Raw genomic sequence first — 14,578 nt, forward strand, 5'->3', positions numbered from 1 at the left:
TAATGTTTATGTTTTGTGTGTGTAACCTTTCAGAGGGAGGGAGAAATTATAGACCTTGGGGGTTCAGGTTGCTTTTGACATTTCTCAGTTTGGCATTTAGAAGGCAATGGAATCTATTTCATTTCTTAAGATTTTACATTGTAACCTGGGCTCAGCTTTTGGGAACGAGTAGGCTATACTGCATAAACATCTTTAATCTCTTGGCTCTGCAACTGGTTAAATAGAATTAGTTTGCCTTTTTTTAAAAGGAAGTTAGCAGGCTGCAGCTGTATATGGGCTTAACTGGCAAGAAAAGCTGCACCCTATGCACATTTACTTAGCAGTATGGCCTCAGTGACATTTGTGGGGAACGGCTGTAGCTCAATGGTAGATTAAATCCTTTACCTGTAGAAAGTCCCCAGTTCTAACCTCTGCGAATATCCCTCGTCTGAAAACCTAGAGAGCTGCTGCCAGTCACTGTCAACAATGCTGAACTAGGTGGATCAATTTTCTCACTCAGCATAAGGCAGCTTCTATAATCACATGCCCCATTGAACACCAGTAGGTTTATTTGTGTGTAAACAAAGATCACGCAGCTTATCCCATTGAACACAGTGGGACTTCCTTCCCTGTAAACCTGATTTTGATTGAGTGGTGTATGAAATCTGACAATGCTACTGTTTGTTAAGTAGTTATTATCTTAAAGAATTACCTCAAAATATTATAATATGCAAAGCTAGTCTTGAAAATTAAGAATATCCTACAAATTATAGTTGCAGGTAGGTAGCCGTGTTGGTCTGACGTAGTCGAAACAAAACAAAAAATCCTTCCAGTAGCACCTTAGAGACCAACTAAGTTTGTCATAGGTATGAGCTTTCGTGTGCATGCACACTTCTTCAGATACACTGAAACAAAAGTCACCAGCAAGGGGTGAGATGGCTAAAGAAAGCTTTATTATGTATAATGAGATAAGAATCCAATGTCTTTATTCAGACCAGGTCTCTCCATGGTTTTAAGCTTGGTAATGAGTTGCAATTCAGCAACTTCTCTTTCCAGTCTGTTTCTGAAATTTTTCTGTAATAAGACAGCTACTTTGAGATCTTGTATAGAATGTCCTGGGAGATTGAAGTGTTCTCCTACTGGTTATAGGATTGGTTCTATCAAATGTAGTGATTTACTTGTGGTTCAGGTCCTGCAAAGACTTTGTGCACATTTCATCAGGAACTTTGTTCCATTTCTCTGACTTAACTTGAATCGATTCAAGTAGCTTGGAAAGATAAGACCTGTTGCTGTATGAATATGTAAGTTTCACCCCCATAATATTTTATTTCACTTTTGGTACACAAATATCAGTACAATATAAAAGAGTGCATAATGCATCCATGGGCATAGCCGGGGGGGGGGGGCAGCTGCCCCCTTGGATCACAATACAAACAAACAGAAGTTAAGGGCATCTGTAGTATTGAAAGAAGTACGGAGGCTTTTTGCATGTGACTTTTCATTAAGAAGGACTGTTCCTAAATGTTTTGTTGGAAGTGCTTGTGTAAACTAAATATTTGCATATTGTGATAATAATTAATTGTCAGGAAGAATAATTGCCTCACTGAAACAAATTGCAATTTTACATATTTGGGAGGAAAAATCCTATCCTAAAGTTTCCCCATTAAGAAGTTTTCTTTCTCTGCTTCTTTCAGATGGGAAAACTTCTTAATGGGAAAACTTTTCCCTCAGTCGTAAAAATTTTGGGTCCTCCTGTTAATTCAGTTGAGTGGGGCCCTGGACTTTGGCTCTGATGGCAGAAATGTCTATGTGGTGGTCTCTTCAACAAGGCTGGGGGTCACTGCCTAATGAACATGACCACCCATGGCCCCTGCCTAACCTTTGAAATCAAATCTCTGATGCAGCGCACCAGGCCCTTTTAAGATTGCCATTAAGATATCTAAAACGATTATTCGGGCTTTTTGTGATTAATGTTTTTGGGTGCTTCCAGACAGTCACTATTTTCGGGAGGGATTCAATCACATATCTGCAAATTCAGGCTGCACAATTGTTGTTTGGGGGGGTCTTGGGCAACAAGCCCTCTTCCCCAAAAGATCAGACACGTTGAAATAATAGAAGCAATGAGGAAATGCACAGAAATATGAGGGATAATACATGCTTCGAGGCAATGCCATCTAACTTCCCCACAAACTCATCCGAATGAATGCTCCTTAAATAGCCAATGCCATTTAATCTCCCTGCAAACAAATTGGGGTGAATGCTCAATAAGCAGATTGTCTGGAAGTGCTCTTGTGTAAGTTATGTACCTTTAAAGCACATTAAAAAAAACATTTTCTCCCTCAAAAAAATGGGCACTGAAGTTTGTAAAGGGTTGTTGTTGTTCATTTCATTTCTAGACCGCTTTATATTTATAAAGGCTGCTTGGAATTGCAATTCTCTGAGAGGTAAGCTGCAGTGGACAGAATCCTTTGGTGTGGGGAAAATTTGCTTTGAATAAGCTTTAAATGTATAGTGTACACACGGCCTCAGTAGGAGTTTTTACTTGTCCCTCTGAATATTTATATATCAATTTTATTTTCTCTTCCTACAGAGACTGAGCAACATAGGTGCAGTTGGCTCTCCCCCACTTGCCGACCCTGGTGCATCCATTCTGTTTTTCTGCTTATGTTCTAGGAAGTGAAGGCAGCATACGGTTTGGGGAAAGCCAACGTCCAGTGTAAACCTTACCCTGTATTTTATTAAGGCAGAACGTCGCCAACATGTCTGGAGTCTCTTTTGCTCCTTCGGATACATCTCTGAATGCGGAGAGCTCTGAAGCAACTTACAGTAAGTTTCTCTTTCTTCCTCACCACTTTAGTTAATTGGCTTGGCACGGTTGGTTTGCAAACTCATGTCGTAATCTGAGGAGCTTCTGAAGAGTACAGAAATCTCCAGGACGTAGACATTTGTGGGGCATATTTTTTGTATATCTCTGTACATTTTGCCTCATATCTAAGGTTCTATCAAGGCTTACTTTAAAAAATAGAGAAGGAATATAAAGAAAGCTGGAAATCTGGGGCACTAAATAAAGCCCCTGTGGGACGCAGGTGGCGCTGTGGGTTAAACCACAGAGCCTAGGGCTTGCTGATCAGAAGGTCGGCGGTTCGAATCCCTGCGACGGGGTGAGCTCCCATTGCTCGGTCCCTACTCCCGTCAACCTAGCAGTTCGAAAGCACATCAAAGTGCAAGTAGATAAATAGGTACCACTACAGCGGGAAGGTAAACGGCGTTTCCGTGTGCAGCTCTGGTTCGCCAGAAGCGGCTTTGTCATGCTGGCCACATGACCTGGAAGCTGTACACCAGCTCCTTTGGCCAATAACGCGAGATGAGCGCCGCAACCCCAGAGTCGGTCACGACTGGACCTAATGGTCAGGGGTCCCTTTACCTTTACCTTTAAATGAGGTAAAGGTAAACCTTTACCCACAGGAACTTGGTAGGGCACTTCTGATCTGCACAGTCCTCATGGTACAGGTCCTATCACTTGAGCATTAGTTCCAAAATCTGAAGCATTACCCTCACAGCCTCGCTTCCTGAATCCTCAAGTCTTTTTTCCAACTCCTAAGATATCCACCATGACTAAGAGTGGGGTTGATTTTTATTGTTCCAGGAGAAAGGCTGACATCTCAACAAGTTGGGGATGTGTTTACAATTCCCTCAGTTCAGTCAGGTGAATCGAAACCAGGTAAGACAGTCTTGCAGATTTTTATTATTTCTGTTTTATAATTGCATCTTTGTTCCAGTTTCCCTCTTAAGTTGTTCAAGCTGCTGTAGCTCCCCTTCCACCTTTTATCCCAGGGAACTCTGGGAACTGTAGCTCTGGGAGTTGGACATAAGGGTCTACTAAGAACTTCTAGCACCCTTAACAAACTACAGCTCCCAGAGTTCTTTGCAGGAAGCCATGGCCATTTAAAGCAACACCACAGTGCTTTCAATGCATGGTGTGTGTGTCACCTTTGATTACACAACCTGAATCCCATCTGCAAAATGGAGACAAGTCCGGAAGCAGCCTGGAGAGAAAGAGAGAGTGAAAGCGGAGATACCCTAATTCAGGCATGCCTAACCTCAAGTAGGCTGCGATCTACTATTCAGCATTAAAAACTGGCAGTGATCTACCACACCCTCCCATTGTCATTAAGGGAGAGGGGTAAGGTGTTGGTGGCCAGGAAAAACCCCTTTCTTTCATTTGCACAGATTCACGGTCGATTCCGTCACTGCCTTCTATGTATTGCCCAAATGCAGGCGACACCTGATTAAGCCACAAGTCGCTCTGTATGGAGGAGGAAGGAAAGGCGCTCGCCTTTTATGCCGCCTCATCCCGAAGGCAGAACATCGGCACCCGGCACCCCAATTTCCTTTGCTCTTGAGGGGGAATGCTGCACCTCTCCCCGCCACACGAGTGCGGCCCTGCAGCATCCAGCGAGGGCCGCCCAGCCGAGGGCGGCCTCCTTATCAGAATGAAGTGAGAGAGGCACGTGCTCCAGAGCTCATGGGAACCGCAAGCGACGGCAAAGTCTGGCCTGGGAGGGCGGAGTGCTGACTGACTCCAGCTACAAAAGCAGAGGCTGTTGAACATTGATATTATTGTTGTATCTTTGGTCTTAGATCTTATGATTTATGTGGAAATTGTTTCCCTTTGGCTGTGTACTTTTTGATACATTTTATTTATTGTTTAGGACTTTTCTTAGGTTTGTAATTTTGTAAATCTTGTCATGTTGTAAGCCGCCTTGAGCATGGAAAGGTGGCATACAAATAAAATGATGATGATGATGGTAATGATGATGGTGATGAAGTCTCTCCCTCCTACAGCTGCCTCGCAAACCCCATTCAGCCCACCGGCTCATGGGACCACAGAAGCAAAGGTGCAGCTCGTTCCCTCCCACAGCCGAGCCCTGGCTGCGAGGAAGGAGCAAAGGCTGGCCACATCGCGATCCATGGAAATCCATTTAAGGATCGATCTGTTGATCCCGATCGACACCTTGGACATGTCTGCCCTAATGTATCTCCATCGGCATGTCTGATGTGGTCCTGAATTGCACTGGACTTGAGGGTGGTCAAGATCAATCTCATTCTGGCCTGCAAAGAAAGCTTAGGCAGCAACTTTGCAGCAAATATAAAGCAAAACAAGAACAATACTCAGTTGCCCTAACAGGGATGATGGGAATTGTAGTCCCAAAACAGCTGGAGGGCCAAGTTTGGCCATGCCTGCAAAGAGCCATTAATAATTTTGGGGGGTTTTTTTGTTTGTTTGTTTTTTAAAAAGATTTAATCTCCCCATCAGATGGGGAGAAACAATACTTGTGATGGGGGAAAATACTTTGCTTTTATATGCTACATGCATATAAAATACAAATATTAGAATGCTGTATGTGAGAGAAGGGGGAGGGAAGTCTCTTCTCAGGTGGTTCTTACTACCTGATATTCGTATATATTTTTAAGTTGCCATTTAAAACAAAACCTGCTGCTTTGTTAATTGGGGCTGTATGCAGTTCTACTCCATCAAATGTTTCTGTGTTTAAATGGGTTTAATCCAAGCAATCGATCAGCTGCTAAACATTGCAGCATTGCAATTAAATACAGAATCTTTCAGGTGCTGGGGTGCCATCCATCTGTGGTGGCTGTTCCACACAAGCAGTTCACCAATTAGCATCATGCAAACTTCCCCCCCTGAAGGGTATCTGTTCCCCCATCTCTTCCCATCCCCCCCTAATAACTTCCTGTTTCTTGCAGCCTCTAGTGGTGCCACAGACTTTCAGTTAGACAAGAACCCGTTTAAGATCCCTTCAGATATTGATATCTTCTTGCTGCGAGACAGGCAGAAGGAAAAGGCAAAAGCGGTATGTACGAATCACAAGAGGTTCCTGAAGGAAATCTTTCTTAACCACAAGCAGTGTAGCATTATTGTTATTGTTCATTAAATTTCTGTCTCCCCCAGGGCAGTAAGGAGCAAAGCAATACATTTTAAATAAATTAAATTAAATTAACACAATTATAGATCATAGGTCAGGAAGCAAGTTGCGGGAACAATGCGTTCACATGCTACAATTTTGCATATATCCAGGGAAATCTCTAAAATGAGGCTCTGAGCTCCTTGGAAAGTGAGCTGGAAACAAATGCTATAAATGCTCATAAAAATACAGAAAAGAGCAACCCAACTGATCAAATTCTTTTCTTTCTTTAGGGCAGATAAAATAAAGTACCACTCTGTGCAGTACAAAATTAGATTCCAGAATATGCTGCCCTAAAATGTAGCGATAGCCACACATTTAAAATACTTTTAAAAAGGGCATTAGCTGAATTAATCGAGGATAAATCTCTCATCAATTAGCCATAAGAGCCAAGTAGAACCTCCATGTTCAAAAGCAGTATACCTCAGAATACCCAATATGTTGGGAAGAAACTATGGGAGAGGGCTGTTTCCGAATCTGGAAGTCAACAGCACTGAGGTAGCTGGTCTTGGGGCTAGAGCTCAGCGCTGAGTTCTGAGATCATCCTTGGGCTTGCTGGATGACTTTAGGAGATGAACTGTGGCTCAGTGTCTTGGATGCAAAAGATCTCAAGGTTCAGTCCCCAGAATCTCCAGGTAGGACTAGAAACAGGTCCGGCTCTAGGCCCGCCCCCGGTGGTGCAGGGCGCCAGGCCCCCAGTGGCACCGCTGCACCTGCTGAGAGGCGTGGCTGAGGCTGCCCCAGGTGCGCCTCCGCTGTTCAGCGGCTTCAGGCCGCTCTCTGGAGGCGCGCGGGCCTTGGGCCACCTCCGCCGCGCGCAGGGGCGTCACAACAGGGGGCGGGCAGCGCCCCCTGGCCCAGGGCCTGCCCTACGGCAGACTGGGTGGTGCAGTGCAGCTGTGCCTGGGGCAGCCGCCCGCCCGCCCGCCCCCCGTGCTGGGAAACTGGGCGCCGGGGCGCCGGAGGGATCCTTCACACCATGGCGCCAGGGCGCTGGGCATGCTTAAGACGGCCCTGACTAGAAAAGACCCTGGCGAGCAGCTGCCATTCAGTGCTGACAATATTCTGGCTCGTTAAAAGACAGCTTCCTACGTGCCTATGACTTTGCAAGTAGAATTATCTCGGTGTCAAGGCACGTGAGAATCCATATGAGCCATCACCTCTGAGACATCTTTCGCCCTTTACATTGTCACAATCGGCTCAGGCGTGAGCCCACAACCAATTTATGCTGTCTGGACATTCCTTTCCCCCCATAAATAGTTTTTAATTTACCGGTAATTTTAGAAGTATAAAATTATAACAATATCAAATACATACTCAGATTTACATACACCATGCTTTGATGGTGTTTCCTGCTTGGCAGGGGGTTGGACTGGATGGCCCTTGTGGTCTCTTCCAACTCTATGATTCTATGATTTAGAGATTTCTATGAATCTCCAGACTTCCCACCATCCCCTCCATGGGTCCTATTGTCATCATTTACAATTGCATATTATTTCATCATCCATATTTTAAGTCTATCCACATTATCCAAAGTCTTTGCTACATTACAAGTGGTGTTAAAATCCTGCTAATGTTTTCATTTGTTTACAGTGGTCTCTTAGATAAATTATAAATCTTTCCCATTCTTTCTTGAAGCTTTTGTCTTCTTGGTTCCTGAACTTTCCAGTCAGTTTTGCCATTTTGTCATACTCCAACAGTTTAATTTGCCATTCTTCTCTGGTAGGGACTCTATCTTCTTTCCATCTCTGGGCTAACAACATCCGTTAGGGCACTCATTCCACACATAAAGAGTCTTTTCTGCTCCTTTGGGATCTTGGTACCTACAATTCCTAATAAAATTTGCTGCCTGGACATTCCTAACCAAAATAGGCATTAGCTGCTAGAGGATGGGCAGTCAGATCTGATTTCTGCAGAGGGTCCATTCATACCTGTCCCCCTAGTTGGTCAGCATTGGCCGCCACCACCCATTTGATATACAGTGGTACCTCGGTTTAAGTACTTAATTGGTTCCGGAAGTCCATACTTAACCTGAAGCGTACTTAACCTGAAGCGAACTTTCCCATTGAAAGTAATGGAAAGTGGATTAATCCGTTCCAGACGGTGAAATAACACCCCCTCAAACAGCAATTTAACACAAATTTTACTGTCTAACGAGACCATTGATCCATAAAATGAAGGCAATAATAAATGTACTGTACTATAAAATAAATAGGACAGTATTGTAGATGAAAAAATTAACATTTACCTCGGGTTAAGTACTTAATTGGTTCTGGGGTGCCATTCATACCCCAAAAAGTACGTAACCCGAGCACCGATAGCGCATATGCGCAAAGCATCGATAGAGCGCTTCTGCGCATGCACGAAGCACGCAGATAGCTTCTGCACATGTGCGCGCAGCGGAACCCAGAAGTAAACACTTCTGGGTCTACGGAGTTCTCAACCTGAAAGTACTCAACCTGAAGCGTACTTAACCCGAGGTATGACTGCATATATATTCGAAGCAATCTTGGAGGTAACTGAAAACTGGATGGAGATATAAGCCTACCCCCTTTTTTACCCTTAGGAGCGAGAGCGAAGGAAGACTTTGAAGGTTCACGAGAAGATGACCTGCTCCACGCTGCAAAGCGCCAAACAATCTGGGTTCAAGAAAGAAATCCAAATGGAAGAGGAAATGGAAGACCGAGAGTTGGCTGCGGAAGCAGAGCGCCTCAAAGCTCTCCGAGAAAGCATCTCTTGGAAGATAGCAGTCACTAAAGGTAGGGATCTTTACAGAAAGTGTCCAGATCAGGACACAACCAAGAGACTGACGGCAGTTTGAGTGACAGAACACACACTGCTTCAGCCTCTAGGCTCAGTTGCTGACACATCTCCAGTAACAAAAGACCTCAGGCAAAAACAACCCATGATGTGCAATTGCGTACATGTTTCTCCAGTATGTTTCATTTTTCAAACTGAAAGCAGCCATAGGATGTTGCAGTCTTTCGTAAAGGGTTTGGGTGTGCATAAACACATGTGCTTGACCCTTTCCCTTCCAGCTTTTTTCCCATTCAGAATTGTGGGCACCTGCATCTCTGCTTCCACAGACAGAAAAGCAACAGTGGGTTGGGGGGCAGACACTCTATGGGGGAAATATCCATGAAGCTCAGGGGTGAGGAACCTTTGTTTTAATTCTGAGAGCCACATTCCTTTCTGGGCAACCTGGGGGGGCGCATGAGGGTGGGCAGGGCTAGATGTCAAAGCAGGCAGAATGCTGAATGTATGTTTAATCCAGGCACCCCCAAACTGCGGCCCTCCAGATGTTTTGGCCTACAACTCCCATGATCCCTAGCTAACAGGACCAGTGGTCAGGCATGATGGGAATTGTAGTCCAAAACATCTGGAGGGCCGGAGGTTGGGGGTGCCTGCTTTTATCTTTACGCAGCAAGCTGATTTAAACGGATACTTACCCACAGCCCTCTCTATCCTCTATCCAGAAAAGAAAGAAGCAGGTTCAGAGTTCAAGGGCATATTTCCAACGAGGCAAAAATGCTCACGGAGGTTGTGAAACTGCGCCAGTGAGGGGTGTAGCCTTGGGAAAGTCTCAAAGGTCAAATCTAGAGGCCAGGGCCTGAGTTCCTCCACCCCGATGTAGCTGTTTATAGACTCTTAGTTGCAAGTACATCTCAGCTTCTTGGGGAATTGATACTGATTCTTGAAACTCTCTGAACACAGCTTTTTGCACATGGCCTGCCTTCACTTTGCTTCGCAGCTGCTTGTTCTATCTCTAGTTTGCACAACGGTCTCTCTCCCTCCTCCCTTTCTTTCTTTTTCTAGACCAGGTCGTCGAAAGAGAGAACATGCACGACTACATCAATCAGAAACGGCAGATGTTCTTGCTGCAGGTATATGGCTTCAGCTTGGGTGGAATTTGATTCCGAGCCAGTAGAGGGCAACAGTCAAAGCAGTGGGCTTGGCTTGGGCCAGCTGGCTTCAGTCAGGGTGCTCAGTGAGTGGACCTGGACAGGCCATTGTTTCCAACTTTAGAATGTTGTGAAGGTATAATGGAGGGAGACTACATACATCTTTGGAGGAGGAAGGGCAGGTTACAGTTTTTTGTTTTTTTATAAATCATTTCTATTAGTTTTCCAATAAGAACATCCAATTAACAAATCCATCAAATCATAATCCAATTTAAAAAACAAACAGCCAAATTACAATCCAAATGATTAATTATTTATTAATTTTTTGGGCATCCCACAGTCTGGACCTCTGAAGTATATCTCCAGTATTTTCATGTCTGCCTTCTTCTTGGTGTTCTCATATTTTCTTCATTCCAACCTTAACGCTTTAAAGTTCCCCGTCCCTGGCTGTGCAATTCTCAATCATATTAGAGATCATATATCCATTCATCCATTAGGTACAGTTTTATTTGTGTATATATATATATTTTCAACTGCCGGTTTGCCAGCGCAGCTTTTCCTGACTTCATTTCAATCTTCCAGTCTGGGCTGTTGTCCAAGCCTGTCATTTGAAGTTTAATGACGCAGTAACTCCCAAGTTGTTAAATTGTTACTGTTCCCAATAAGTTCCCAATGTTAAGTTGTTAAGCATACTGATTGCAATATTGCAATGTAAATGAACTGTATTCCACAGATGTAAATCATTTGGCGATTGATCAGCTTTCCCGGAGACCACACAATCCCCCCCTCTGGGCCCTAGAAGGGGGGTTGCTAGACATCCACTTAGACTTCTCTCTCGCTCATAATGAAGAAATTCTGCAAACAGATGCACTGTATGTTGTCCCAAATTGCTATCTCAGGTCATTATAAAGTCAGCTAGCAAATATTTCCCACTTCCCTCGAAAAAGGGAGGAATTCTCATTTTTCCGTGCTGCGTCATACTAACAAGCGCCATCTTGTTTCTTCTTTCATCTTTATTAAGTCCAAGTAAAGCTGTGCAGCCGAACACTTAATTATAAATAGGAGTCCATCTGTATTCCATTTTTTAAAAAAAAGGTTTCTTAATGAGGCTTGGCATAGAAAAACAATTATAGGTATAGAAAAGAAGAAGAAGAAATGTACCAATCACCTCCGTAAATCCAAGCACAATGATGAGAATCTCTTTGAAGTCCAGGCTTAAACACCAGGGACTGTGCAATTCTGCAGATATTTTCTCTAGTCTTCTTCGGTCCAGACTATGTCTGTTTATTGTCCAGTGGAGCCTGTGGGTAATTATTTTATGAAACAGGTATCTCCGGCTTGTGAGAGTGACTTTGGAGTGCCAGCTGTGCCGTGCTCAAGGACCCAGCATCCTTGCTGCTTGCACCCTGATGCAAGCTGACAAATCTGGGACGATCTGTGGGTCTACGAGACAGTCCTTCCCCACCCTGGGGAGTCTGCCAGGGCTAATTACCCCCATATCAACTCTGAATTACTGGCATGGCTGAAGTCCGATCGTGTGGGAGTCAACTATTTCTCACCACCGGAAACCAGAAGCCCGGGCAGGTTACAGTTGTGATCATACGTGTTTGTGCTAGCTTTCTTCCAGCAGGGAGACTTTCATGTGAGAATAGAGTCTGATATAGTGGCCACTGCTGGCATCTTACAGTGGTACGATCCTGAAAGGACTGTACCGTGTGCTTATTTAATTAGCTAGGGTTGCTATACGTCCAGAATTTCCCGGACATATCCGGAATACTGCAGTTGGAAGTAGTGTCCAGATGGAAATCGCTAAAAAAAATGTCTGGGAAAATCCAGACATATGGCAACCCATGTCGGCAATGTTGGTTTGGGCGATTTCCCTTAAAAATAGCTTTAAAACCACCTCCTCCTCCTCCTCGTGAATTTGCCAGAAAAGCTCAACAAGTTTTCTGTCCGGATTTTCACTGTTTGAAATATGGAAACCCTAAATTAGCCCGTGCCTTGATCAGGACCAGGTAATTGGAAGCTGCTCTTTAAATATCCCACATAACAACACACTGGAGCACTGTGGGAAATAGCAGTGCTGATCCCTGATATGCCAGGGGAATTGTGGGAAACAAGAATGAAGACCCCTATCATGTCAGGAGCATTGGCAGCTCCCAAGCACCTGGAGCTGATCAGAGCTCCAGCAGGAAGTATTTAAGAGGGACTTAAGGCAGGCATCAATTGCATACCTGCCAAGTTGCTGTCGGAGAAATAAGGGACCGGGCGGAAGTAGCAGACCGGAAGTAGCGCTGCCGCCATTTTGGAACTGGGTGGAGCATGCTCAGAAGTGACTTTTGATGCTTCTTTGCCCAGTTCTAAAATGGCCGCCACGCCAGAAGTCGCACTGCAGCCATTTTGGAACTGGGCAGAGCAGCATCAAAAGTCGCTTCTGAGCATGCTCCGCCCAGTTCCAAAATGGCCGCCACGCCAGAATAAACCGGGGGAAAACAAAAAAATCTGTTTTTTTCAGCTAGGAACAGCTGGAAAAACGGGGATTTCCCGGGGAATACGGGAGACTTGGCAGCTATGATCAATTGTGGTTGCTGCTGGTCTCCTGAGGCCCTGGTGCCTGACTGAGGATGGTGCGCCTGTTCCTGTCTTTCCTTCTCTTTCTTCCTGTCTTTATTTTGCATGAATATGCTGCCTTTATCTTCCAAGCATCTCAAGGTGGTGTATATGGTTCTCCCTCCTTCCCATTTCATCCTCACAACAACCCTGTGAGGTAGGTTAGGCTAAGAGATGGGGACTGACCAAATTCACCCAGTGAGCTTCATGCCTAAGTGGTGTTTTGAACCCTATCCTACGCCATTATCTGCTGTTCCCCATGACCTCTCCTTCGCAGGCCACAGACAGAATTGATCCAGCTCTAGGAAGCAATGATTTTACCTTGAAGAAAATGTATTTGATTGGGACTCGGAAGACTTGGGGTATGGACTTTGGGCTCCCTACATGACTTTTTTTGGGGGGGGAATAATGCCATCTTTTTGCATTGCTTTTCTTTTCATACGTGACTTTAAAGGGTTGCTGAGCTGAGTCAAGAATTGTAACAAACAGAATTCAGCAACTCTCCAGTGTGGGCCAGTAATTTCTCTCTTCTGTTTGGCCTAAATTCCAGTATGCTGTAACGGTAAAGAAAGATGAGATCCAGAAGCTGGAAAACTTGGCCATTGAAGAAGAAGCAAAGCTGGAAAGAGCCGAGGAAGACCTTGAGAAGGATGCCGCCATGTTTGATGAGTTCCTGAAGGAGAATGATAGGAATTCTGCACAAGCCTTGAAAATGTAATGCTGGAATTTGAACTCTATACTGTCACATTAGATTTACACACACACACACACACACACACACACACACACACACACACACACACACATATGTCCCCATATCCAATATATCCCCAGTGTTTCGCTCCCCAGAATAATATGAGAGAATGGTGGGGATCAAATTGAGATTTAGAAATTGAGGAAGACGCATGAAATGGATTGTGGATCAAAGCCCTGTATAAATCTATTCTGGCATTGACAAGAGAAAGAGCCCTCAAAATCCCACATGGCTGGTATTTAACACCTAGATGTCGAGCTTGTATAAAACTCAACAACTCTCCTATGTGTTGGAGAGGGTGTCCCACTATTGGGACATACAGAAATATGTGGTGGGAGTGTTCAAAAATAGAAAAATTCTGGGGGAATGTCTTTGCAGAGATAGCTTTGATTACAAGGAAAATAGTTCCTACGTCTCCAGGGCTGGCTTTGCTTACTTTTGTACAGTCAGAACTCACCAAGAATTAGAAATAAATATATTATAACCCATTTACTGACTACGGGAAGAACGACCATAGCCAGAACATGGAAGGCAGCCCTGTTTAGGGAGGCTTTTAATGTTTAATAGATTATTTTATTTCATTTTCTGTTGGAAGCCACCCAGAGTGGCTGGGGAGACCCAGCCAGATGGGCGGGGTATAAATAATAAATTATTATTATTACTATTATTACCATTATTATTATTATTATTATTATTATTATTATTATTATTATGGAAAACATTGCAATGTTGACCATGGATAAGTGGTATGAAGCAGTCTGGCAGACAGATTTTTTGGAAAAGCTAACATGGTAACAGGTAGCAATATGCCAAAAGAAAAACGATAACTTCTACGCAGTATGGGGTAATTTTATTGAACACACAGGTAGTGACGCAAAAGGGGGAGTAGTGTTTGGGATGGGTAATATAGTTTGGAATACTTGAAGTATACAGTTTAACTTTTCAAATCGTTGCAGATATAATGTATTCCTTCCTTTCAATGAGATTGGAGCACATGGTGTGTTGTTTTATGGTTTTTAAGATTACGAGGATGTTTGAAACATGTTGTTGTTTAGTCATGTCCGACTCTTCGTGACCCCATGGACCATAGCACGCCAGGCACTCCTGTCTTCCACTGCCTCCCGCAGTTTGGTCAGACTCATGTTCGTAGCTTCGAGAACACTGTCCAACCATCTCGTCCTCTGTCGTCCCCTTCTCCTAGTGCCCTCCATCTTTCCCAACATCAAGGTCTTTTCCAGGGAGTCTTCTCTTCTCATGAGGTGGCCAAAGTATTGGAGCCTCAGCTTCAGGATCTGTCCTTCCAGTGAGCACTCAGGGCTGATTTCCTTCAGAATGGATAGGTTTGATCT

The 14,578-nt window shown here is 44.2% G+C and overlaps 1 protein-coding gene across 4 annotated transcripts in view; it reads left to right on the forward strand.

Annotated features, from left to right (window-relative positions):
* CFAP100 (cilia and flagella associated protein 100) overlaps positions 1-14,578 on the forward strand; it is a 30,130-nt gene that overhangs the window by 896 nt on the left and 14,656 nt on the right. Inside the window, exons 2-8 of one of the 4 annotated variants that reach the window (XM_088663276.1) lie at positions 1,169-1,280; positions 2,653-2,805; positions 3,626-3,700; positions 5,746-5,852; positions 8,530-8,722; positions 9,780-9,847; positions 13,026-13,189. In XM_088663276.1, the coding sequence (XP_088519402.1) occupies positions 2,739-2,805; positions 3,626-3,700; positions 5,746-5,852; positions 8,530-8,722; positions 9,780-9,847; positions 13,026-13,189 (674 nt within the window). In that variant the 5' untranslated portion in view covers positions 1,169-1,280; positions 2,653-2,738. Of the gene's footprint in view, positions 1-1,168; positions 1,281-2,652; positions 2,806-3,625; positions 3,701-4,824; positions 5,853-8,529; positions 8,723-9,779; positions 9,848-13,025; positions 13,190-14,578 lie in introns of all 4 variants that reach the window. The other 3 variants (XM_088663275.1, XM_035106495.3, XM_060271397.2) reach the window with 3 other exon arrangements.

This window comes from Zootoca vivipara, chromosome 2 (assembly GCF_965207765.1).
Source record: "Zootoca vivipara chromosome 2, rZooViv2.hap1.1, whole genome shotgun sequence".
NCBI lineage: Eukaryota > Metazoa > Chordata > Lepidosauria > Squamata > Lacertidae > Zootoca > Zootoca vivipara.